The following is a 26,045-nucleotide window of genomic DNA, read 5'->3' as shown; positions in this document are numbered from 1 at the left end:
GATGACCCAATATGGAATAAGCTAATGTACCTGCTGGCCAGCAATTAGGGGCTCCATCCTAGACAGACTTCACCACGTCAGGTGTTGTAGCCACTAGCCCCCGATAGACACACAGACCACCAGAAGTCAGTAATTATAGGAAACACACTCTTTATTCAGCCAGCTGAATCTGTCAGGGGTGCACAGACCCCAAATTAAGCAGTCCCGAAATGCAGAGGTACAGGGTTTTTAAGCCCTAAACCCCATTCTTCATTCTGCCTGAACGCGAAATTCTATTTTTCTTCTATTTACTAACTGTCATCCCACAGGTCAGTTGTGCCAGTAGGGGTACAGAAGCAGAAAGCTTTGTTAGAATGTTATGTTCCTATGGGCGATAGCCAACCAATAATTTTCCAGCCAGCACACAGGCAAAAAGCAGTTAGTGAAAGTTGATAGGTATCCTAGGCCAGTCCTATTCATGATGCTGTTGTTTTGATCTCTTCTTTTGAACCTCATTGATGAGGGAGAGATTCCTGCCCTAGCATTATAGTGATGGCTGAACACACAACCCCAGCACTGGACAGATGAGATCACAGAGTCTATCAGCCACGTGTACTCACAACCAGAGGGAGGAGGACACCTGCCTACCAAGCAGGACCACACAGGAGTTGTACTGGGGAGCAGAGCGAATTGCCAGGGGCTGTGGAAGGCAGGCCCTGTGGTAAGAATAGGTTGAGGTATGTGCTGGTTACTATGGGAGGTGAGATAGTTTTGTTTGAATAATTCCATAGTCTGGCAAGAACTAAAACCCACTACTCAAAGATAATCTTGAAGTGTACCAAGTACTCCTGATAAGGAGTTGCTTAGCTAGGGGACCTTATCTACTGTTGCAGAGAGAGGAGGGGAAGTTGCAGTTAGGCCATGGTTTTACCAAATGTCAAGGCAGCAAATCATAATATCATTTTAGGTTTTATACACCATTCAACCTGTGGAAGGTTGACTGAGTTTCTTTTTCTCGTTATTTCTGTGATTCTTTTTATTTGTTCATTCATTCACTCATTCATGCAACATGTGTATGTGTGCCATGGGATGGCACTATCCTGGACATTGTGGTGGACATGAACCCCAGTCCCCACTCTCATGGCTGTCACAGTCAAGTGGAGAGAGACAGATAGCAGATGCATAAGTCAATGCTAGGTAGCAGTAAAGGCTATGAAGACAATAAAGCTGGGTGGTATGCCTCAGCCTTGGAGAGGGAGGCCAGAGAAGGCCTCTCTGAGGAGGAGACACTGGAGTGAGGCCTGAGTGACATTGGAGGAGCTGCTTGGAGAAACTGCATGAAAGTAGGCTGGTGGGGACATGGAAGTGAGTGCTCGGTTCATTTTTACTTATAGGTGGGTTCTACTAGTCAAATCAGAAGCAGAAAATAAAGAACCATTCCTGTTATTAAAAATGTAATTGGCTCGATTTCTGAGAACTTAATAGAGTGGGGAAGAATTCAGGCATTTAAGAATGACCATTTGGCTCTGAAGTAGTCCAGGCTCAAGGTGACCCATGAAAAGAATAGTAGGCCGTTTCGAAAGTGTGCTCCTGGGAAAATAACCAGTTCCCACTGAAGAATCAGAAGTGAAAACTAGGAATGGCGATGTGCATTCTAGAGCCCTCTGCCCACGCTCAGAGGACCCACCCAACTGTCCTACAATGACACACCCCCTAAAAATCGAGGGGGTTGGAATAGATGAATGGTTCTGATGCCACAAGCCTGGGGCTCTGATTCACTGATCTGCACTGGGGCCGGGGCTGCACATTTCAGGAGCTCCCAGATAGTTCTGATGGATAGTGAACTGAAAACCACTGATGTAGTCCTACTCCTCAAGTCATGGGGCTATGGGTGGGTTAGAGGCCAACAGAGGAACAGAGAATTGTTACAGGCCACCCAAGAAACCACCAATGCTTGACCCAGATTTCACCTGCTGCCTGGTGCAGCCCTGGAATCTAGTTTAAGCTCTTAAAGTTTTTCCACTGTACTACTGAATTGTTTTTAAAATGACATTCTTGATTTTCTGGATTATGACCCAATAAACCATGCTGACATATTTTGTTCTCAAGTTGCATGGGAAAGTAATTTTTCTCACATAATGACGTCTTTTATTTATTTTTGATGACAGTTTATGTTTCGATGGTTATAAAAGCAAATAACCACAACAGAATGTACAGAAAGTTATAAAATAAAGGTCACTTGTAATTCTGCCACTCAAAGGTAACCACTGTTAGGATTTCATATATATCCTTTTGAACTTTATACTGCTTGTATGTGTGTGCGTGTGAGTGTGTGTCTTTATCTTAATTTCTCATTTGATTTTTTTTAAACAAAAGTGAGAAACATTTTTATAATAATTTATAACTTAATCAGGAATCTATGAAATTATGCAAATGATTGTCTGTTTCCATGTCTTCTGTACTAATGAGAATGGTTCAGGGTCCCACTGTGTCCAATTATAGATTATATTATGATGTATGACTGTATTCAAAACTATAAAGAAATCACGGGAGTTGCCAAAGGTAGAAGACAGTGATCACTTGTCGGGACTTCTGCCACTGTGTGCCTTGGAAGTGTATGGTTAGTGACTCACTCAGGCCACTGAGAGGGGTTCTGTTTTAAACCAGTTAGGTTCCTTAAACCAGTTAACTTTTGCAACTCTTTTCTCAGAAATACACCATTTGTCTCAGCCTCCAACTGGTTAGACTCTTGTTTGAACCAGTGGACCCAAACCACAGGTGGCAGGCAGCAGCAGCCAGGAGAAGGGGCAGGGAGCGGACAGCAGAGAGGGTAGTAGAGGCAGCCTGCCCTGGGAGTCAGGAGTCTTAGTCCTGCCTTTGATGATGACTTGGGATATGCTCTTGGGCAAACTTTTCAGGGCCTGTAGAAGGCAATATTTGCTGGCGAACATCATGGAGATATTTTGAGAGTCTAGTGATTGATTGAACATGATATAATTCATTGTGAAAGGGCATTGAGAAGCTACATGAATAGAACTGAAAATCTGTCATTTCATTCATTCGTTCATTTATTTGCTGGCCATTGTGTTCTTGTGTGTAGATAACTCTGCTCTATGCTCTCCTCATTCCTTGGCTTTCCTTCTTAGCATTTCTCACAGATCATTATTACATTCTCATTTTTATGATTAGCTACTACACCGGAAAGCTCTAAGATATATGTGTTCTGCTAACATATGCACTACAGCACTTAGACTAGAGTCTGGCAAATATTAGGCCTTTAGTACTAATTTATGGAGTAAATGCATAAATAATTTTCCCCTCTGTGATGATTGTAACAGTGAATCTACCAGACTCCATTCTCAAGAGGAGCATAATCCAGGAAGGGAGAGTACATGCATGTGCGATTCATGCTAGCATTAGGCAGAAATGAACTTGCCTTCAGAGAGGTTCAGAAAAAGTAGTTTGGGAATTCTGGGGAAGGAGATGGCCAGGAAGTTGGGGAGGACTCAAAGACAAAAAGGTGCCTCAGTTGGTCATGAAGCCATGCAGGAGTTTGGCCTGGGCCATATGTGGAGTCTGCAGAAGAAACGGTGTGACCACAGCCATGGCTCACGGGAAGGTCTGCAAGAAGTTCCTTCTGGGATGTGCAGTATATGACTAGGGACTAGAAAGAGCAGAAGGCCAAATGGATGCCTTTTTTCCCCCTCAAATTATAAAAGGCCTCGAATGTCTGGCCACAAAATCTTAACTTTCTCAAGTAATGAGTTGACATTACTGATAACATTTGGACAAGCAAGTGACTTTGAGATGCATCGTGGAATATTAGTGTGAAGAGCTTGTGTTACTATTAGTGGGCAGACATGTTAGGAGGTAGTAAGGGCCATGATGAAGGATGTGGAATAGAGGTGGTCAGGGAAGGGGCAGTCACAGTGAGGTTTGGGTTTCTGGCAGAACCATTCATTGAGGCTAGAGGCTTGGGGAAAGGGGTTTGGAAGAAATGATCACAAAAGACTGAGTCTGAGGTACTCATCCCTCTCCATGATGGAGTTAAACATAGTTTAATAGCTCAAGGTAAAGATCTGGGCTGAGGAGAGAGGTCTGGGAGTTATTGATTTATCTGAGATGAGTAAAGTCAAGGGTGGGGATGAGGTTCCCCAAATGTCCCAGATATCTAGTGCTATTCAACAAGTCATACCAAAATTTCATGGCTTATTTAAAGCCAGTCATTCAGTTTGATCACGAATCTGCAAGGGTTTGGGAAGGTCTCACAGAGCTGTCTGCCCAATGCTGCATCCTCAAGGGGTGGCTTGCTAGGTAGGCACTGTACCCAACCCAAGACAGTTCACATGGCATGAGGGTTGCTGCTGGCTGTCGACTAGAACTTCAGCTGGGGCTTTTGGCTGGAACTTCTCTACATGTGGCCTGTCCATGTGTCTGCTTGGGCATCCACACAGCATGGTGGTAGGGTATCCAAGCATGAACATCTCAAGAGATGAGAAATGGAAGCTGTCAGTTTCTCAAGATTTGGGTCCAGAACCAGACTGACACAGTGTCCCTTCCACTGTGTTCTGCTGGCCCAGCAGATTGAAGAAGAGGAGACAGAACTCCAACTCTCAGTGCTGAAGAAGTTTAGTGCTTCTTATATCTGGATCCTGGGAGAGGCTTAAAAATATCTATTGAGTGAATGAGTAAATGAATGATGTGAGGAAAGATACAGTGAGAGGAATATCTGGGGCTTGAGGGAAACAGCTATTTGAGACATTTGGCTGAAGTTAGCAAAGAAAGGAGATACGCTTGGGGAGGTCAGTGAAATCTAGACTGGTAAGGGCTGCGAACTTCAAGCTAAGGAGATGGGACTTGAGCATGGGATAAACAGGGGAACCCGCTATGTGCCCGAGAGGGCCATGGTTTAGGAACGGGAGCAGAGGTGAGGCCTAGACTAGAGCCTGAACTAGGTGAGGTCCCCTGGGGTCCGCAGCTTTCAGCTTCTGCTGGCTTTGACATCCTGCTCCAATCTGCCCTCAGGCCTGGACATTCTGTCCCTGGCACCTATGGAATGCACAGCGGGCACACCCAACAATAGAATCCCTGGGAGTTAGAGGTGCCACCCCAGCCCCTTTTCCTCTGGGCCAGGTTTGTTTTACCTTTGTAGCAGATGAGAGTATGGCCCCTTTTGAAGCACATTTACAAATCTCCTGGGTCCTTGAAAGGACAGGGCTGTATTTCCTCTGTGAACACAGCTTCTTCGTGTGGCCATGAGCCACTGGACAGCGAAGTTGAGGTAACCCCAGGACGTGGCTTCTTTCTTGGGGACCTGCAGACCCTCAGAAGGCTGTAGACCCGGTCTGAGGAGCGGGTCCTTCATGCTGAGATTTCTCCAGGCCCTTATCTGCCAAGAGTAGAGGCCGCCCAGGGCACGCATGCAGAGGTGGGCAGGCCTCTGTGTGGCCCTCACCAAGGCCAGGTCTCACGTGGCTCTGTCTATCTGGGTTGAGCCCACGCCAGCATGGGCCGGAGGGCTGGATACTGTCAAGGTCGTGCCGAGAGACAGTGATCCTCCTTGTGGCAGCTGGCCGAGGGAGGTCCTGGCTGACGTAGCAGCCACTCTGAAGAAAACCTGATCTCCAGAGAGCGGATGAACAGCAGGAGCTGGCCAAGGCCCTGAATGAGGCTCTGAGTTACACCAGCCTTTTCTCCTCACTTGTTTGCTCTGGTCCTCTGCTGAGGAGCAGTTAGGGAATCCTCCCTAGGTGCAGGTCACCTGGCCATTCTATCTTCACGGATTTTTTAGGAAACGTATCCTCGTGAGGGTGAGGCGGACAAAGGACGGAGGGCTCCCTGGGCCTGGACATCCTGCTCCTGGGAATGTGGTCAACGGCCTGACCATGGTGGTCACTCAGCTGAATCTGGAGTTTCGCTTTCAGGGCAAGAAGCTTCGAGGCTTCAGTTGTGAGCTCACTCGGTCCCCCTACGGGATCTTGCCTGAGACCGCCTTCACCGTCACGTGCCAGATCATGGTACCCCTTCTGCTATCGGGCCTGGGCATGATGACTGCTGGCCTGGTGATGGACACCATCCAAGTGCGTACTGGGGGTCTGAGAGGCAGCGTGGGGCCCTGGGTAAGGGGTATCAGGGTTCCTAGGCATCGCAGATAAGACAGGCTGGGGGATGCAAGAGGCCGCTGAGTGGGACTGCAGCCCTGGGTCCAGCCTCAATGCCTGGGAATCCTAGTCTAAATGGTGCTGGCAGAAGGATCCTTCAGGAACCTCTGCATCTGAGATTTACAGAAGCTTCTGATGACCCTCTCTGAAAATCAGCCCTCATGAGCTACATTAGCCCCAGGAGCTTAAACCATTTTCCTTCTAGGGAATGCAGGCTCATTAGGCAGGCCCTGAGGAGTTCAAATCCTGGCTCTGCTGTTTGCTCACTATTGTTAGTATCCTACTGCTTCAGCTTCCCCATCTGCCGATGGGACTAATAAACACACTCACCTGGCAGGATTGTGAGGATGGATGGCTGAGCGCACCTTGTGCTGTGGCCCAAGGGTGATGAGCATTACAACTTCCAGCCTCCGGAATCTCCACGGGGCTTTTCCATAAGAGGATAAGGCCCAGAGCCTGGGCTGGGGGTCCAGGGCAGCGAGCGGCTATGGTGTTCTTCATAGGGTAGAGGCATTTGTTGGGAGGCCCTTGAGTTGTCACACACTCTGGCGTTCACTTCTCCCGGTGTGTTTATGCCCTGGAGTTGGCTCAGGTAATGCTGTTTGAATCAGAGGGTTTGCTCTGTCTACTTAAACATTTCTTATATATTTAGTGTGTTATTTTAGATAAATTAGAAAATGCACATAAGTGAAGAGGAGTGGGCACCCATAATCTCTGTTAACATTGTGCCATGTATCTATCAAGAACAGAAAAACACATAAATATATGGGATTATAGTACATAATGTGCTTTTTAACATGTAAAATTAAATTTAAATTTAGTCTTTTAACCCATGGGGACATCCCAGATAACACTGTACCTTCCTCAGTACACACAGCATCTTTTTATTAATGCCCATCCAGCATTTCCCAGTGCACCTGTCTGAATTGGGGAGGGGTCATCAACACCCACCCTGGCCCGTTGGTCTGTGAATGAGGCTCATGATGCCTCCCATCGCAAGAGACCCCTGCCTGTGATGGGAGGCATCCTCTCGCAAGCCTCTGCTTGCATACCTCCATGGATGGGACACTCACCCATCCTCGGGCTGGAGAAGCATACTGGCCAGCTCACCAGAGAAAACTTGTGTTCATCTGAGCTTGAGACCTAGATACCCATCTCTCCTGCTTCTTAGCTTCACCACTGGGGATGCTTTAAGAGTTTGTCACTCCTTTCCTAATACCCTCCTGTGGATACTGAGACTCTGCCCTGAGTCTCATCTTTTTGACCTTCTACAGCTGCCTCATGTAGAGCATGGCTCAGAACCCCTTCACCCATTGTGTGTCCCTCAGTTGCTGCAACGTGGGAGGGTACTTGTCAGTTGGGAAAGCTCAGCAGAATTTGGAAGATTTGGTGAAATGTGGGGAGTAGGAAGAGTGGAAATTGTGCCTGACCATCCGCAGAAGTGACACAGGATGCCAGTCCAGGAGAAAGTCTAGCTGGAGAGCAGAACACCTTTTCTGACTCTGCATTAAAGAGCCATCTAGGAGACCAGAAAGAAGAAGAAGGGGTATCTTAGGAGGCAGGTCCAGAGTATACATGGAGAAGGCTGTCTGCACATTCTGGTCTTGAGCCATTCAGCTTTGAGAGGTCCAGCAGCTGAGAGAAAGAGAAAATAGCTCTGGAAGTCATGTCCCATTCCTTCTCACCACTTAGCAGATGTGGTTCCTGTGACTCCAGGGTACTGTGAGGTTCAAGGGCTCTTGAGTTTCCCTGCCTCCCAAGCCTGCACCGCTACCTCCCTGTTCACCACCACTCAGCAGTGCAGGAAGCAGCATTGGCAACATCTTTCCAAAGGGAAGCCCCACAACGAGGGACAGGATCCTGGCTCCTGGCTCCATCTGTACCCAGGTTGGTGCCTACCTGGAGTAGCAGGAAGCCGTGTGCTGGGGCCTCAGGGATTATGAGCTTGCAGTCAGCATGACCACCTGGTGCAGCAGGCATGCCTTGTGGGCTGTCCCTGTTGCAGTCCTGAGACCAAGGACATTGGTTGAGCACTGGCCTCGTCTCCTCTCAATCTGGGGCCCAGGAGTCTCTCTCTTTCTGGGGTCTGAGTTCAGTCTGTGGTTGGACCTGGAGAATGAGGCCTAGTAAGTGGCCAGAGTATTAGTTTGCTTTTTAAAAAAATTATTTTTCAGTTACAGTTATTAATAAAATAAATATCTTAGCTGAGGTTAAGCCCTCTTTGACCACAGCCCTCAGTCTTAGTTTATTTCCTGTATTATCAGCTTGAGCATGTCCTTTCAGACCTTTTTGGGGGTTTTATATACACGTGTGTACCTGGAGTCAACAAGAGTGATTTTTATTGTTGTTAGAGTGTGATTACTCATCACTAAATTGGAGATGAATCAGGGTCCCTGTCTTTGAACAGCTAATAGCCAAACACAGAGTAAGACAGATGAATTAACTCATGAATCGGGTTCCTCCTTCATTCATTCAGCATATTTCATTGAACTCCGCCAGCTACCCTTTGGCCCTGGGGTGCAGTGGTGGGTAGAAACAGACCAACTCTGCCTTCCTGGCATTTGTAGTCTAGTGGGCGAGGAACATGCTCATCAGATCAAGGGGTGTGAGAGAGTGGAGATATTTACCTGTGAAGGAAAAGGGAACAATCCATTCTTACTAGGAGTTAGAGAATCTACGGTTAGCAGGACAGCTGGAATTGTACCTTAAAGGATAATGTAGCAGTTTCTAGGATGACGTGAGAAAACAGCAAACATTCCAGGCAAAGGGATTAGTGTGTATATGGATTTGGAGAGATAAAAGTGTGCATTTGCAAAGAGCGAGGAACATGAGTGGCCACCATCATGGGGACAGGGCACTGGGTAAACAGCGAGGGGCCCTGTCGGCTCTGCTCAGAAGTTTCACTTGTGTACTGAAAGCAGAGGGGTTGTTGATTTTGTCGTCATTCTTTGTTTTAATAACATGTGTCATGTATTCTTGTTTTATTGTTTTATTGAAGTATAGCACAGAAGTGTAGAAAATTGCACAATTCATATGTGTACAGTATGATGAATCATCTCAAGGGAAATGCACCTCAGTAACCACCACTCAGGTCAGCCCCCAGCAGGCTCCTTCATGCCCCATCCAACCTAACCCACTCTTCTGACTTCTAATACTGTGGGTTCATTTTGGCTATTCTCAAAGTATGATACTACTAAGAACAGGAACATTCTTGTGTATATTTCGGGGGGGTTGGGTAGCAAAAGGATTCATATCTGTTGGGTATATGTCCAGGAGTGGAATTTGCAATTAAGAGTTATAAAGGGCTCTGTGACATTGTCATAAATGTGCAACAAAAGTCAACCCTGGCAGCGGGACCAAAAACGGCCTGGAGGGTATGGTTCCAGGCTGCAGAGGAAAGCTGGGAGGCTGTGGTCATGATTCAGAGCTCCCCAATGCAAGGACCATTACTTCTGACTGATTTCAGCCTCCCCAGTGCCTGGGACAGATGTCTTTAAAGTTGCTGGTGAGGGTGTGGCATAATTTAAGACAGTTATGAAGACTTGGATGTCAGAATGTTGGGGAACATGAGGAGTTAATTAAGTCCTGGCTGGCTAAGCAGGAAGGATGCTTGGAACTACGATGGTGGGGTAGGACAAAGTAGAGTTTGGTGAGGAGAGTCAAGTTTGGAATCATGAGTTTGAGGGTCCTGTGGGATGTCCGGGGTTTTGTTAGCAGTTAGGTCAGCAGAAATAACACTCAGAAGGCAGATCTGTTCTGGTGACATTGTGAGCCACCAGCACAAAGCCCAGTGCATCAATCAGGGTACCCAGGTTGTGGGTATCAGAAAACCTAATTCAAAGTGATTAAAAACATTTATTCTTGTACAGAAGTCTGCATATCAGACAGCTCCAGCACTATTTAGTTCATTGGATTAACAGTGTCACCCAGTATCCGGAGTCCTACTGTTTTTCTGCTTTACCATTCCATATTTGTTGACTTTGTCCCAGAATAGACCCTTCATGGTTATACGATGCCTGATGTGTCTAGACATCACTTGTCAAATCTCCTTGTCCATGGTTATGTCCCAGCCCACACCCAAGCAACCACTTACAAAGAGGTTGGGACCCCTGCATTAAGGTTTGCCTTCTAGCCTTCACCTACTTTATTCCTCTTGTTGATGGAGAGAGAGGCGACTGTGGGGAAGTTAACCTAAGGTGTGCAGTGGAAGGTAACTCAAGCCTTAGAAAAGAGAGGATGTGGACAAAAAGGAACTGAAGACAAAGCATGAAGGAAAGTCAGGACTTTACAAGGTCAGGAGGTCTACAACTTCTGGTCTCCTGAACTTGGGGGTTTACTGTTTGGAGAAAGACAACTTTGGATGGGCTGGCATGAATCCGGGGGTGGGAAAGGATTGTTCAAGAGCCATGTGTGCCACAGGGCAATAAGCGGTTTGGTGGCAGCCTGATCTTGTCCTCAGCTTGGTTCAATCTGTCCTTTAACAGGGAGTTTCTCAGCTGTGGAGTTAGAATCTTGATAATCAAAATTGTTTTTTCCTGAGAAAGTATTAGCTCTCGTTGAGTCAGTCACACAAGGCTTTCATGAAACCTGAGAACTGTCCAGAATTGAAAAGTCTATGCCAATTTTGAAGAATCAAGGATTATTAAACTTTGGTGAAATTTCTAACTTTGTAGCCTTCCTAACTGGGGAAATGAAATACAATCTTTTAAATTAAATTTAAAAAATTAAAAGGTCAGGAGGAGGAGGAAGAGGAGCCCTTTTTGGAGGCCAAGATGGAACGATTAAAAAGGTCAGCATAGGACAGGGGATATGGTCATGGATGTCAGGATTGAGAACACAGAGGTATGCCCGGCACACAATAGAAGTCTACTCTGTGTTTGCGTGGTGGGGTGGAAGATGTCCTAGTACAGAGAGAGCAGCGGAAAGGAGGTTAGAAGAGCCAGTGGATTCACTCACTTGAAGATCACTGCTTCCTTTATGGAGAGAAGCATTGCTGCAGGGTGCCGGGGCAGTCAGAGACTTGCACAGCCCCAAATTATGGTGAGTGATGACAGGAACTCATTGAAAATTTAGTGATGTTGAGAGGATGGGGAAGGCTTCCATGCAGGGGAGGCCGAGAGAGGGGGTTTATTTTTACTTTTGGGTTGGTGGGTACTTGGTCTTGTGTGTAGGCAGGGAAGGAAAGTGCATAGGAACGTGTCAGCTTGCAGAGCACATAAGAGGAGATATAGGGTGGTGGGCGCTGCCTGGAGGCAGGACTCCAGTCACTGGGGAGGGCCTATGCCTGTGAACTAAAGGGTAAACCATGCTCTGCTGGATGGTGTTTGGTGGTTGATAGTACAGTTACACAGCTGCTCTGGGGCCACATGCTTCCTGAAGACCACGACTGACATAAAGGTTGCACCTCCATGCCTGGCAATATGATTTTCTTATGAACTTTTAGGAGAGGGCAGACTTAAAACTCCATCAGATCTGGTAAGCACACTAAGTTTCACAGGTTTGTAGATAAGGTAAAGAGAGAAACCAAGGAGTAAAGAAACCATAAACAACGAGTTTTTAAAAGATGTGGCCCAATCCCTTCACGTCCATGCCTGGTGACATGTCTTATTGCACAGCTTTATAGGTGACTCTCCAGGGCCCCAGAGATGAGTGGATCTGCACACTTTCACACAGCTCTAGTCTTAGAGAATGGGGGACCGCAGGCCTCCTGTGTCCTAGCTGACAGTTGTTTTTTTTTTCTTTTCAGCTCTAGCATTCCAAGACCAGGTGGAGCTTCTAGTATAGCGGTCACAGGTATCTATAGGAGCCAGAGAGGTCAAATAAATCAGTAGGATCAGATGGGGCATTACAAATTGAGTGGCAGGCAATCTAATTGCATGTTAAATAGGTTGGAATAGTTTTTACTTCTCAAAAATTTTTTTCTCTTCTGGTTTCTCTTGAAATATACATCCCTTTCATTCCTTTTATTTTGAATTTTTATTTTTTTATGTTTGATAGAGATCTGGATAGAGGTACAGTCCATCTATTTTGACAAATCCAGAGTTCCCGTATGATACTCAGGGCAACTTGTACTTAGCCACAGTGCCTGAGAGCAGCAGAGCAGGCCTGGGGCCACCTGGGACTTCTGTCCTTAATGAAGCAGTGCTACTCTTCAGCCCTGGCTGTCCCAATTCATGAGAACTTCCCCACTTTAAAACTGGTGACTCATTCTTGTTTTTATAAACACATTGTACACACCTGACCAAGTATGCCTGCAAACTAGACCTAGCCTCACCCCCAATTTTCCCAGGTGCTGAGAACCAAGGAGAGAAAGGGGCTCTTGAGGCCACTAGTGTTCACTGAATAGCATTAGGAAAATTTCATGGCTTCATCATTATTTTGTGTTTAGTGTGAAGCCATTTTTATTCAGTTACTTTATAAGGAGTGAAAAGTAACATTTTCTTGAAATGTCCATGATATGCCAATATGTATGTATGGACTGGGCTTCTTATTCTGTCCCCACCAGCACTGGCCCGTATTTGTGGAGGTTAAAGACCTGTTGACGTTGGTGCCACCCCTAGTGGGCCTGAAGGGGAATCTGGAGATGACATTGGCATCACGACTCTCTACAGCTGTAAGTATATATCTGGACATCTGGGCCACCTACCTGCAGGGCAGGACATCTCCATACCACTAGGTGTCCCTGAAGTAGCTAGTAGGTGGGTAGGTCAAACTCTCCAAAAAGACAAGTGTTAGGTTTTGTTCTGTCATGATACCCTACCTGGTCACTCTTCCCAGCCTGTTGTATTTTTCCATGGCCAGACGTATCTACTGGTGAGATAGGGTCAGCTCCCCTGTGCCCTGAGTTTCTCATTTAACCTAATGTCAGGTAGGGCTCTGAGTTCCTGTGCCCAAGTCTGTGTGCTGCCCCCGCCCAGTCGCCTAGACCCTGCTCCACACATTTCACAGTGAAGACATTATGAGCACCGCAGGCTTGATGGAGGATTGAATGCTGTTAATGATCTCTGTGAGAGGGTGGATATTCTCCAGAGGGCCTCCTTGAATGCCCTGCAACCAGAGATATTTTCCTCTAGGTTCTAACATGGTTTCTAGCTTTGCCACACTTCTCGCCTCTCCCAGCTATCCCAGGAATTGATTCTTTTCCTCTTCTCTGATGCCCATTTGATATCCAGTATGTGAAAAAGGTTTGTGGCAAGATGAAGTGTGGCATGTTCAAGAAACTGAGAGAAGAGCTGAAGTGCAGAGAGCAAGGGATGGGGGCTGCTTGGAACAGGGTGCTGGAGAGTAGGTGACAGGTGGTCAGCTGAACAACAGCCCCCAAAGATGTCCATGTCCAAATCTTTGGGGGCTGTTGTGCAGCTCACCTGTGACTGTTACTTATATGGAAGAGGTTTATGCAGATGTAGTTAAGTTAAGGACCTTGACATGGGAGAGCATCCTGAATTACCCCAGTGTCCTCGAGGGTCCTTATAAAGGGGAGGCAGAGGGAGATTTCAGACAGAAAAGAAGAAGGCCTATGAGAGAAACAGAATCCAGAGAGAGGATGCTCTGCCATTGGCTTTGGAAATGGAGGAAGAGCTACGAGCCAAGAAAGGTAGCTCTACCTACTGGAAAAAGCAAAGGAACAGATTCTCCCCTAGAGCTTCTAGAGGGAACAAGGCCCTGCTGACATTTTGATTTTAGCCCCATAAGACTCATTTCAGACCCTTGGCCTCCAGAACTGTACGAGAATAAATTTCTGTTGTTTTAATCCACTAAATTTGCAACAGTTTGTTGTAGCAATAATAAAGAACTGACCATGGGGCTAGAGCATGTAGAGCCCTGTAGGATCTTGAAATGTTTCAAGCAGCAAGTAGTGACATGATGCAGACATGCTCACACACATGTACATGCATGCCGATATATGCGTGCGCGCACGTGCGCGCACACACACACACGATTATATTGGTCAGTTTTTGAGAGGGGGAAAAAATAATGTTGTCTATCTCTGCCATATTGACATTTCAGGTGGTACGTTTTTATTTCATAATGCTTGACTACATTTTAAACACTTCCCTACAATGATCACATCTTAGTCTTGTATTTCTTTTGAAATACATAAAATATGGAGGGAAAAAAATGATTAGTGTAATTCATTACAGTGATCTATCCAAGAAAGGCTCCATTATCATCACAGAAGAACTTTCAAAGGCATTCAACACCCATTCTTAATTTTTTATAATCATTGTATTAAGGTATAAATTATTACAATAAAAACTCACAAATTTTACATGTATAGGTCAGTGACTTTTGACAAATTTGTCTGTCTGTCTATCTTTCTATCTATACACCCATGTAATTACTACCCCAACTGAAATATCAAATATTTCCATCTCCCCTAAAATATTCTCTCATTTCATTTTACAGTCAGTTCATTCTCTCCCACTACTCCATCCTGGCAACCCGTGATTCAGTTCCAATCTCAATAGATCAGTTTTGCTTTCAACACCCATTCATGATTTTAAAAAATACTCTTAGTGCAACTTGAAAGAGAAGAATGTTTTATTTATATTGTTCTGGATGTTTTAGCTGATGTAATAAGCCACGGAAAGCAAATGAGAGCCTTGAATATTGGAAAAGAGGAGAAAAACTTGGTATTGATATGCTTATCTCCCTAGAAAACTAAACAAATCACCTGTTAAAACTAATACGCTCAGTAAAGTAACCTGTTTTTTTTTTTTAAGATTTTTATTAAAATGTACCTAACACAATATTATATTAGTTCCAGGCATATGCCATATTTATTCAACATTTATATACCTAAAGAAGTGATCACCATGAGAAGTCCAGTAACCGTCTAACACTGTACAATGCTATCACAATATTATTGACTATATTCCTTATGCTATACACCACATCCCCATGACTTTTTTGTTTTATGCCTGGAAATTTGAACCTCTTATTCTCCTTCACCCTTCTCCCCACCTCCACTTTTTAAATTTTTCAATTAAAGTTGACATTCAATATTATTTTATATTAGCTTCGAGTATATGCCGTGTGGTTAGACATTTATGCAATTTACAAAAGGATCCCCCTCGTTAGTCTAGTACCTACCTGCCACTATACATAAGTTATCACATTTTTGACTATATTACTAATGTTTTTCTTTACATCCCCATGATTATTTCATAACTGCTGATTTGTACTTCTTAATCCTTTCACCTTTTATACCCCACCCCCAAGCCTCCTCCCATCTGGCAACCAGCAGCTCGTTCTCTGCATCTATTAGTCTGTTTCTGTTTTGTTTGTCCATATATTTTGTTCTTTAGATTCCACAACATGTAAGTGAGATTATATGATATTTATCTTTCTCTGTCTGACTTATTTCACTTAGCATAATACCTTCCTGGCCCATTCATGTTGTTGCAAATGGTAAGAGTTCATTCTTTTTATTGACCGAGTAATATTCCTTTGTATATATGTACCACAATTTCTTTATCCAGTCTATTGCTGGGCGCTTAGGTTGCTTCCATATCTTGGCTATTGTAAATAATGTTGAAATGAACATAGGAGTGAATATATCTTTTCAAATTAGCGGTTTGGATTTCCATGGGAAAATATCCCGAACTGTAATTGCTGGGTCATAAGGTAGTACTTTTTTAATTTTTTGAGGGACCTCCATACTGTTTTCCATAGTGGCCACACCAATTTGCAATCTCCACATTTTCACCAGCACTTGTTGGTTTTTGATTTATTGATGATGAGCGCCATTCTGACAGGTGTGAGGTGATATCTCATCATGGTTTTAAATTGCATTTCTCTGATGATTAGTGATGTTGAGCATCTTTTCATATGTCTGTTGGCCATCTGCATGTCCTCTTTGAAGAAATGTCTATTCAGGTCCTCTGCCCATTTTTGAATTGGATTGTTAATTTTGGGGGGGAGGGTAAATTGTGTGAGTTTTTTAAAATAAATTTTGAGTATTAACCCTTTATTAGATATTTCATTGGTGAATATCTTCTCCCATTCAGTAGGCTGTCTTTCCATTTTGTTGATGGTTTCCTTTGCTGTGCAAAAACTTTTTTGTTTGATGTAGTCCCATTTGTTTATTTTTATTTAGTTTCTCTTGCCTGAGGAGACATATCAGAAAAAATATTACTGGGAGCAGTTTCAGAGAATTTACTGCCTATGTTTTCTTCTAAGAGTTTTAAAAGTCTTAAATTTAAATTTTTAATTCATTTTGAGTTTATTGTATATGGTATAGGAAGGTGGTCCAGTTTCATATTTTTGCACATATCTGTCCAGTTTTCCCAACACCATTTACTGAATAGATTGTCTTTACCCGTTGTATATTCTTGCCTCCTTTGTCATAGGTTAATTGACCACATAGGCATGGATTTATATTATGTTCCATTGATCTATATAACTGTTTTTATGCTAGTACCATGCCATTTGATTACTATAGACTTGTAGTATAGTATCAGGTAATGTGATACTTCCAACTTTGTTCTTCTTTCTTAAGATTGCTGTAGCTATTTGGGGTCTTTTGTGGCTTCATATAAATTTTAGAATTATTTGTTCTAGTTCTGTGGAAAATGCCATTGGTATTTTGATAGGGATTACACTGAATCTATAGATTGCTTTGGGCTGTATGGACATTTTAGCAATGATAATTCGTACTATCCATGAACATGGTGTATGCTTCCATTTATTTGTATCTTCTTCAATTTCTTTCTTTAATGTTTTATAGTTTTCCAAGGACAATTCTTTTACCTCTTTGGTTAAATTTATTCCTAGGTATTTTATTTTATTTTATTTTACTTTATTTTATTTTATTTTATTTTATTATTATTTTTTTAAATATAGAATGTTTCACAAATTTGCATGTTATCTTTGCACAGGGGCCTTGATAATCTTCTCTGTTATCATTCCAATTTTAGTATATGTGCTGCCGAAATGAGCACTATTTTATTTTATTTTTGATGCAATAGTAAATGGGATTGTTTATTAGTTTCTTTTTCTGATAATATACTATTGGTATATAGAAATGCAACTGATTTCTGAATATTAATTTTGTACCCTGCTATTTTACTGAACTTATTTATCAGTGCTAATAGTTTTTTGGTGGAATTTTTAGGGTTCTCTGCATGTAGTATCATGTCATCTGCAAATGACAGTTTTACTTCTTCCTTTCCAGTTTGGATGCCTTTATTTCATTTTCTTGTCTGATTGCTGTGGCTAGGATTGCCAATACTATGTTGAATAAAAGTGGTGAAAGTGGACATCCTTGTCTTGTTCTTGCTCTCAAGGATACTTTTAACTTTTCTCCATTGAGTATGATATTAGCTGTGGGTTTGTCATAGATGGCCTTTATTTTTTAATTTGTGTTCCTTCGATTCCCTCTTTACTGAGAGTTGTTATCATAAATGGATGTTGGATTTTGCCAAAGCCCTTTTCTGCATCTATTGATATGATTATATATTTCTTATCCTTCATTTTGTGTATGTGGTGTAGCGCATTACTTGATTTGCAGATATTGAACCAACCGTGTATCCCAGGAGTAAATCCTACTTGATCATGGTGTATGATATTTTTAATGTATTGCTGAATTCAGTTTGCTAATATTTTGTAGAGAATTTTTGCGGCTATGTTCACCAGGATATTAGCCTATAGATTTTCTTTTTTTTCTTTTTTTCTTTTTTTTTATAATGTCTTTGGCTTTGGAATCAGAGTAATGGTGGCCTCATAAAATGAGTTTGGGAACGCTTCATCCTCTGGAAGTTTTTGGAATAGTTTTATAGGAGAAGGATAGGTGTTAATTCTTCGAATGTTTGATAAAATTCACCTGCGAAACCATTCAGTCCAGGACTTTTGTTTTTTTATTATTGATTTGATTTTGTTAGTAGTAATGAGTCTGTTCAGATTTTCTGTTTCTTCTTGAGTCAGTCTTGGAAAATTGTTATGTTTCTAGGAATTTATCCATTTCTTCCAGGTTGTCAAAATTTGTGGGCATATAATAGTTCACAGTATTTTCTTATAATGCTTGGCATGTCTATGGTGTAAATTATGACTTCTCTTTAATTTCTGATTTTATTTATCTGGGTCCTTTCTCTTTTTCTCTTAATGTATCTGGTTAAAGGTTTATCAATTTTGTTTATCTTTTCAAAGAACCAGCTCTTGGTTTCATTGATAATTTGTATTGTTTTTTAGACTCTATTTTGTTTATTTTTGCTCTAGTCTTTATTATTTATTTACTTCTACTCACTTTGGGCTTTGTTTGCTATTCTTTTTCTAGTTCCTTTAAGCGTTAAGGTTAGATTGTTTATTTGAGATTTTTATTGTTTGTTGAGGTAGACCTGTATTGCTGTAATTTTCCCTTTAGGACTGCTTTCGTGCTGTCCCATAGATTTTGGATTACTGTGTTTTCATTTTCATTTGTCTCAAGGTGTCTTTCGACTTCTTCTTAGATCTCATTGTTAACTCAGTCATTGTTTAGTAGCATGTTAGTTAGCCTCCATGTATATGTATGTTTTTCAGATTTTTTTCTTCTAATTAATTTCTAGTTTCAGAACATTGTTTTCAGGAAAGATTCTTGGTATGATTTCAGTCTTTTTAAGTTTATCGAGACTTGTTTTATAGCCTAACATGTTTTCTGTCTTGGAAATGTTCCATGTACACATGAAAAGAATGTATAGTGTGCTGCTTTGGGGTGAAATGCTCTAAAAATATCAATTAAATCCATCTGATGCAATATGTCATTTAAAGCTGCTGTTTCCTGTAGATTTTGTCAGGAAGATCTATCCCTTGATGTCTGTGTAGTGTTAAAGCCCCATACTGTTACTGTATTACTGTCTATCTCTCCCTTTGTGTCAGTTAATATGTTTTACGTGTTTAAGTGCTCCTATATTTGCTGCACAAATGTTTACGGGGGTTATATCCTCTTGCTGGATTGGTTCCTTTTTCATTATGCAGTACCCCTCTTTGTCTCTTATTATAGCCTTTGTTTTAAAGTCTGTTTTTTCTGATATTAGTATTGCTACCCCAGCTTTTTATTGTTTGTTTTGTTTTCACTTGAATTAAATATCTTTTCTATCCCTTCATTTTCAGTCTGTGTATATCTTTAGATCCGAAGTGTGTCTCTTGTAGACAGCATATGTATGGAGGATCTTGTTTTCTTATTTATTTAGCTATCCTATGTTTTTTGATTGGAGCACTTAATCCATTTACATTGAAAATGACTATAGTTATATAGCTATTCTCATTTTATTATTCATATTTACATTCTCTTCCACCCTTTTTTAAAAGAAGTCCCTTTAAAATTTCTTGTTTACTGGTTTGGTGATGATGAATTTGCTCAGCTTCTTCCTGTCTGGGAAGCTCTTTATCATCTCTTCCTCCATTTTAATTGATAGCATTACTGGGTAGACTAGTCTTGTTGTAGTTTTTTGCTTTTCATTACTTGGAATACTTCATGCCAGTCTCTTCTGGCCTGCAAAGTTTCTATTGAGAAATCAGCTGACAGTCTTATGGGACTTACCTGTAGGGAACTAACTGCTTTTCTCTTGCTGCTTTTAAGATTCTCTTTGTTTTTAACCTTTGACATTTTAATTATGATGTGTTTTGGTGTGTGCCTCTTTGGATTTATCTTGTTTGGGACTCTCTGTACTTCCTGGACTGGTATGTCTGTTTTCTTCACCAGATTAGGGAAATTTTCAGTCATTATTTTTTCAGATAGATCCTCAATCCCATGTTTTCTTTCTTCTCCTTCTGGTACCCCTATGATGTGAAAGTAGTTACGCTTGATGTTGTCCCAGAAGCCCCTTAAACTATTTTCATTCTTTTTAAAATTCTTTCTTTTTGCTTTTCAAATTGGGTGTTTTCTGCTACCTTGTCTTCTTAATTGCTGGTTCAATCCTGTGCTTCATGTAATCTGCTGTTGATTTCTTACAGTGCATTTCTTATTTCAGTTATTGTAGTCTTTTATTCTTACTGGTTATTTTTTATGGTTTCTATCTCCGTTTTTATGTTTACTATCTCTTTGTTGAAGTTTCACTACTAAGTTCCTTAAGCATCCTAATAACCAGTGTTTTGAACTCTGTACCTGGTAGATTGCTTGCCTCTATTTCATTTATTTCGTTTTTTGGAGGTTTTTTCCTGTTTTTTCACTTGGGACATGTTTTTTTTGTTTGTTTGTTTCATCATTTTGGCTGCTTCTCTGTGTTCATTTATATTTATTTATATATATACATACATACACACACATATATATATGTGTGTGTGTGTGTATGTATGTATATATTAGGTAGACCTGCTACATCTCCCAGTTGGCAGGGTGGCCTGTAGGGCCCAGTGGCACAGTCTCCCTTATCACCTGAGCCTGATGTTCCAGTAGTGCCCTTTATACTGGATTGTATATGTCCAATTGTTGTAGTTTAGCCTTGATTGCTATTGTCCCATCAGTGGGTTAGATTGACCCTAAGGCTTACTGGCTGTGAGGATTGGCCACAACCACAGGGTACAAGCTGTTGTACAGCGGCTGACCCCCAGAGAGCGGGATTCACCCCAGCAGGCTCTGGTGCCAGCCAAGACCACCCTTTGGGTGTTCAACTTGTGGGGCTGATCAAGTGGTGTTCTGTTGTGGTTTGAAGCCAACCACCAGGTATGCTGGTTCTAGTACCTTTGGGGAGGGGCTTCTGTGCAGCCCAAAGTCAGCCGCTGCCTGTGACAGGTCCAGGGCTATCTGGTAGGAGCTACAAAGTGATCCACCATTGGTTGCTGTTTGCTGTCTGTGCTGGATCTGAAGGTTTGTGGGAGAGGCCATGCTGGGCCTGAGGCCACTCAGCATAGGCCCAGGGTACCCTGAGGCCTGCCACTACCTGCTTGCTTTCCATAAAGCAGCTGCTGAAATTGCTTAGGGTGGTACGGGATTTGCGTGGGGCAGGGTATCAGAGTCACCACTGTAGGAGAGTGGTGTTTAACGAGTTAATGCAGATTCAGATTTGAGTTAATGCAGATTCAGATTTGATGCCAGTTCTGAGCCTGGGGCCACTCCACAAAAGGCTCAGAGCACACTGAGGTCAGCCACTGCCTGCCTGGGACCTGCAGACCTCCAAAAGTTATCCATGAAAGACTTTAGTGTGGACCAACACCAGCTGTCCACAGGCTGCTGAAACAGCCTCTGGCAGTACACAAATTAGGTGGTGCGGGGTCTCAGGAAGTCACCAATGTGGGTCGAGTGGTGTTCAGCGGGTTAATGCAGATTCAGAAATGGTGTCAGTGCTGAGCTTGGAACCACTTTGTAAAAGTCTCAAGAGCACATCAAGCGTAGCTGCCACCTATTTGAGGCCCGCACACTGGCAAAAGTTGTCCAAGAAAGACTGCAGCATGGGCCAACACCATCTGCAGCAGCCTCAAAAAAGCCTCTGGTGGTGTGCAGGTTGGGTGGGGTGGAGTCCCAGGGAGTCACCAGGGTGTAGTGAGCAGCACTCATCAGGCAAATGGAAACTCAAGTTTGGTCATGTTGGGGGAGGGCTGAACACAGGACAATGGTGACTTTCCCTTCAGCCCTCGCTCTGAAGCCCTATATGTCTCCCTGTATGTGTCTCCCTATATGTCTCTGGCACCTCTTGAGCTGCTGTTTCTCTCCCGGAGCCCAGGGTGAGTGCCTGAAAGTGAGAGAGTCTATGCAGGGGTCCTTTAAAAGGATATCTGAGTTTCCAGCCACCCTCCGTCTCACCTGGATGGACAAAATCCCCACTGCAACAGCCAGATGCAACAGGGGGCTCCTCTTCCAGCACTGGTGCTCTGGGCTGGGGAGCCCTTTGTGAAGTTGGGACCCCTTGCTCTTCAGGGGGACGTCTGTAGCCAAGATATCCCTCCCAAGTCTCGACTGCTACACATGGGTGCAGGGCTAGCCCCTTTCACATCCCATCCCTCCTACCAGTCTCCAGGTGGCTTCTTCTTTATATCCTTAGTCATAGGACTTCTGTTCAGTTAATCTTTGGATGGTTCTCCAGGTTGATTTTTCTATATTTTAGTTGTAATTTTAATGTAGTCATGTGAGGAGGCAAGCATAGTATTTACCTACTCCACCTTCTTGACCAGAACCTCCAGAATCAAAGTGACCCAGTTTTAAAATATCTAGATGAAATTTGAAATATACAGTTATAAATATGTATTTATATATTTTAATACCCACTAAAATAATCATTAAAAATACAATTGGAAAACAGATACCTTTTAAACTATTAACTTGTTTTAAAGCATCTTCAGACTGAAGCCTCAAATAGAAATCTGTAGAACCTATGCAAATAAAATAAAATTCTATAAAGAGAAATATAGATCTATTAATACAAATATGAAGTTCCTGACTGGGAAAAGTCAATGTTGCAAAGTTATCAGTTCTGGTTTTAGTTTATAAAATTAATATAATTACAATTAATATGCCAAAAGGACTTAGGGAAGCATTTGACAATATTAGTTTATCTGGGAGAATGAGTGAGAATAGCCAAGAAAATATTGGTAGGAAAAAAAGAAAAAATACTAATGGCAAAATTCGACTTCAAGATTTTAAAATTTAACCTAAAAACGTAGTAATTAAAATATTTTGCAACCAGTCTCAATTGAAATTTGTCATAAAACAAAAGAGAACATCTAGAAATAAGCTTAGATATATATGAATATAATCTATTTTATAATAATTCTGGCATTTTAAATCAGTAAAAAATGTATGAATTATTAATAAATGGTTCTGAGATAATTGCTTTTTTCTTTAGAAATGTTTTCTTTAATTTATGTCATACATAAATATATATTTTGAAAGATTAAATAATTTAAAGTAAAGCATGATACCAGAAAAACATATCAGTATTTTTAGAATCTAGTGACAAGAAATGCTTTTTAAGTAGTGGGAAAAATGCAGAATCCATAAAGGAGAATTGATGGCCTTGTCTCAATTAAAAGAGAGGCTATGTAATAATTTGTTTTAGTTTCCTAGGGCTGCCTATAACAAAGTACCACGAACTAAATAAGTTCAAGATCAAGGTATTGACAAGGTTGATTCCTTCTGAGGCTGGGAGGAAGAATCTGTTCCATACCTCTCTCCTACCTTCTGGTTGTTTGCTGGCAGTCTTTGGTGTTCCTTGGCCTGTAGACACATCACTCCTATCTCTATCTTTTATCTTCACATGAAGGTCTCCCTCTGTTCCTGTCTTTTTCCAAATTTCCCCTTTCGATAAGGACAGTGGTCTTATTGGACTAGGTACTCACTTTACTCCGGTATGATTCCATCCTAACTAATTACATCTGTAACAATCCTATTCCCAAATAAAATCACATGCCAAAGTGCTAGGGTAAGACTTAAAATTCTTTTGGGGGAACACTTTTTACCCATAACAATTTCCTTGGCATATATTTTAAAAGGGAATAACCAAAAGGGGGAAAACTTATATAAAATAACAGAGAGATTGTATCTTCAAATAGCTATGAAGCTCTTCTATCAGATATGACCTTATTTTAGGGTTTATCAATGTGAAAATAAATGTTCATAAATAAATGAGAATATAAATCAGTATAGAAAAAATTCTCAATCATTGTTAGTCATCAGTGGATATTCATTAACTGATACTATTTTATTTCATATTAGGTTGACTCAAAAGACTATGAATGTGTCCACAGTTGGCAATAGTGTGGGAAATGAGAAATCTCAGGTACTAATACTGACAAGCATACTTTGGTGTAGGTTTTCAGAAGGGCAATTTATAAAACTGTAAATATATGTAAACCCTTTACCCAGAAATCGTTTGTTACTTTTCCTAAAGAAACAGAGATGTACACAGAAACCTCAGTACAAGAATGTTCTTACATAGTTTTTTTTTCCTACTTTTTATTTTGAAATAACTATAGATTCACAGGAGGTTGCAGACAGTATAGAGAGGACCTTTGTATTCTTCTCCCAGGTTCCCTTAATGTTTATATCTAAGGTTAACTATCATACCTTACCAAATCCAGGCAGTTGACATTGGCGCATGTATATGTAGAGTTCTGTGTCATTTTATTGTGAGTAGATTTGTGTAACCATCAAGATACAGAGCTGTTCTTCACCACAATGATCCTTCAGACTACCCCTTTATAGTCCCAGCCACCTCCTCTCTCCTATTATCTGTAATCTTTGGCAACCACTGTTCTGTTTTCATCTTTACATTTTTATTGATTTAAGAATGTTACATAAACAAAATCTTTTAATATGTGACCTTTTGAGATTGGCTTATTTTCACTTGGCATAATGTCCTTGAAAGCCATCTAATTTGTTTTTCATGTATATCAATATACTTCATTGTTTTTATGCCTGAGTAGTACTCCATGGTATGGATATACCACTGTTTGTCTAATTATTCACCTATTGGAGGATATTTTAGTTGTTTACAGTTTTTGACTATTACAAATAAAGCTACCATGAACATTTGTGAAGAGGTTTTTGTGTAGAACAAGTTTTCATTTCTCTGGTTTCTCTAGGAATGAGATTGCTGGGTGGGATAGTAGTATTTGTTTAGTTTTTAATGAAACTGCCAGAAAATTTTATATATTCTCACCAACAGTTTTGAAATATCCAGTTTTTCTTCATCCTTGCCAATAGTTTGTATTTTCTAATTTTTATCATAGCTGATTTAATAAGTGTGTAGTAATATCTCATCTATGTGTTAATTTGCATTTCCCTAATGACTAATGACATTCAACATTTTTTCATGTGATTATTCACCATTTACAGATCCTTTTTTAATAGTATTACTCTTTTTATTGTTGAGGTATTTTTTCTGCAACTTTTATGTAAATATTTTTAAATTAATTTATTTTTTATGGTGACAATGGTTAACGAAATCCAGTAAATTTCATCTGTACACTTTAACAATAAGGCATATGTATATTTACACTGTGTGTTCACCTCCCATAGTTAGATTTTTTTCTCTCATCACATTCATTTATTTTAGCTTTTACTTCCCTTGCTTTTGAGGTCAAATTCATAAAATCCTCTTTAAGCCCAAGGACATTGAGTTTAGTTCTTATGTTTTCTTCTATGCATTTTATTGTATCAGGTCTTATATTCAGGTCCTTAATCCAATTTTAGTTAATTTTGGTGTGTGGTGGTAGACAGCAGTCTAGTTTCATTCTTTTGCAGGTAGCTTTCCAGTTTTCCCATCACCATTTATTGAAAAAGCTTTCCTTTCTCCACTATATGTTTTCGGCTTTTTTGTCAAAAATTATTTGCTCATTTAAATATGAGTTTACTTCTGGACTCTTGATTCTGTTCCACTGGCCTGTGTGTCTGTTTTTCTGCCAATACCATGCCGTATTGATGACTGTCACTTTGTAGTATAATTTGAAGTTGGGCAGAGTGATGCCTCCAGCCTTGTTCTTTTTTCTCTGGGTGGCTTTGGCAATTCAGGGTCTCTTGTGCTTCCATACAAATCTGATGATTTTTTGTTCTATTTCTTTAAAAAATACCGATGGGATTTTGATGGGAGTAATTAAATCTATATAATGCCATAGGTAATATGGTCATTTTAACATTTTATATTGATTCTTCCAATCCAAGAACATGGTATATCTTCCCATTTCTTTGTATCTTCTTCGACTTCTTTTAATAGTCTTAGTTTTCATTGTATATGTCCTTCACATATTATGTTAGATTTAATCCTAGATATTTTATTCTTTTTGTTGCAATTGCAAAAGGAATTATTTTTTCCACTTCTTTTTCTGATGCTTCGTTATTAGAGTATAGGAATGCTATGGATTTTTGAACATTAATTTTGTATCCAGAAACGTTACTGTATTCGCTTATTGTTTCTAGTAGTGTTCTTGTGGAGTCTTTAGGGTTTTCTATATAGAGAATCTTGGCATCCGCAACGAGTGACATTTTGACTTCTTCAT

The 26,045-nt window shown here is 41.3% G+C and overlaps 1 protein-coding gene and 1 non-coding gene across 12 annotated transcripts in view; one reads left to right on the top strand and one right to left on the bottom strand.

Moving 5' to 3' along the window:
- The window catches only part of SLC41A3 (solute carrier family 41 member 3), a 102,663-nt gene that overhangs the window by 23,433 nt on the left and 53,185 nt on the right, over window positions 1–26,045 (top strand). For 8 of the 11 annotated variants that reach the window (XM_036229734.1, XM_016160538.2, XM_016160532.2 and 5 more), the window contains one exon: window positions 12,646–12,753. In XM_036229734.1, the coding sequence (XP_036085627.1) occupies window positions 12,646–12,753 (108 nt within the window). Of the gene's footprint in view, window positions 1–5,488; window positions 6,060–11,911; window positions 11,934–12,645; window positions 12,754–26,045 lie in introns of those variants that run through there. The other 3 variants (XM_016160541.2, XM_016160537.2, XM_016160539.2) reach the window with 3 other exon arrangements.
- LOC118610143 lies at window positions 16,976–17,083 on the bottom strand. Its single transcript, XR_004953802.1, has one exon. It is a non-coding gene; the product is annotated as a U6 spliceosomal RNA (small nuclear RNA).

The sequence above is a fragment of the Rousettus aegyptiacus genome, unplaced genomic scaffold (assembly GCF_014176215.1).
Source record: "Rousettus aegyptiacus isolate mRouAeg1 unplaced genomic scaffold, mRouAeg1.p scaffold_m13_p_12, whole genome shotgun sequence".
Lineage (NCBI taxonomy): Eukaryota > Metazoa > Chordata > Mammalia > Chiroptera > Pteropodidae > Rousettus > Rousettus aegyptiacus.
Note: the sequence above shows the minus strand (reverse complement) of the source record. Positions and strands in the feature narration are given on the sequence as shown.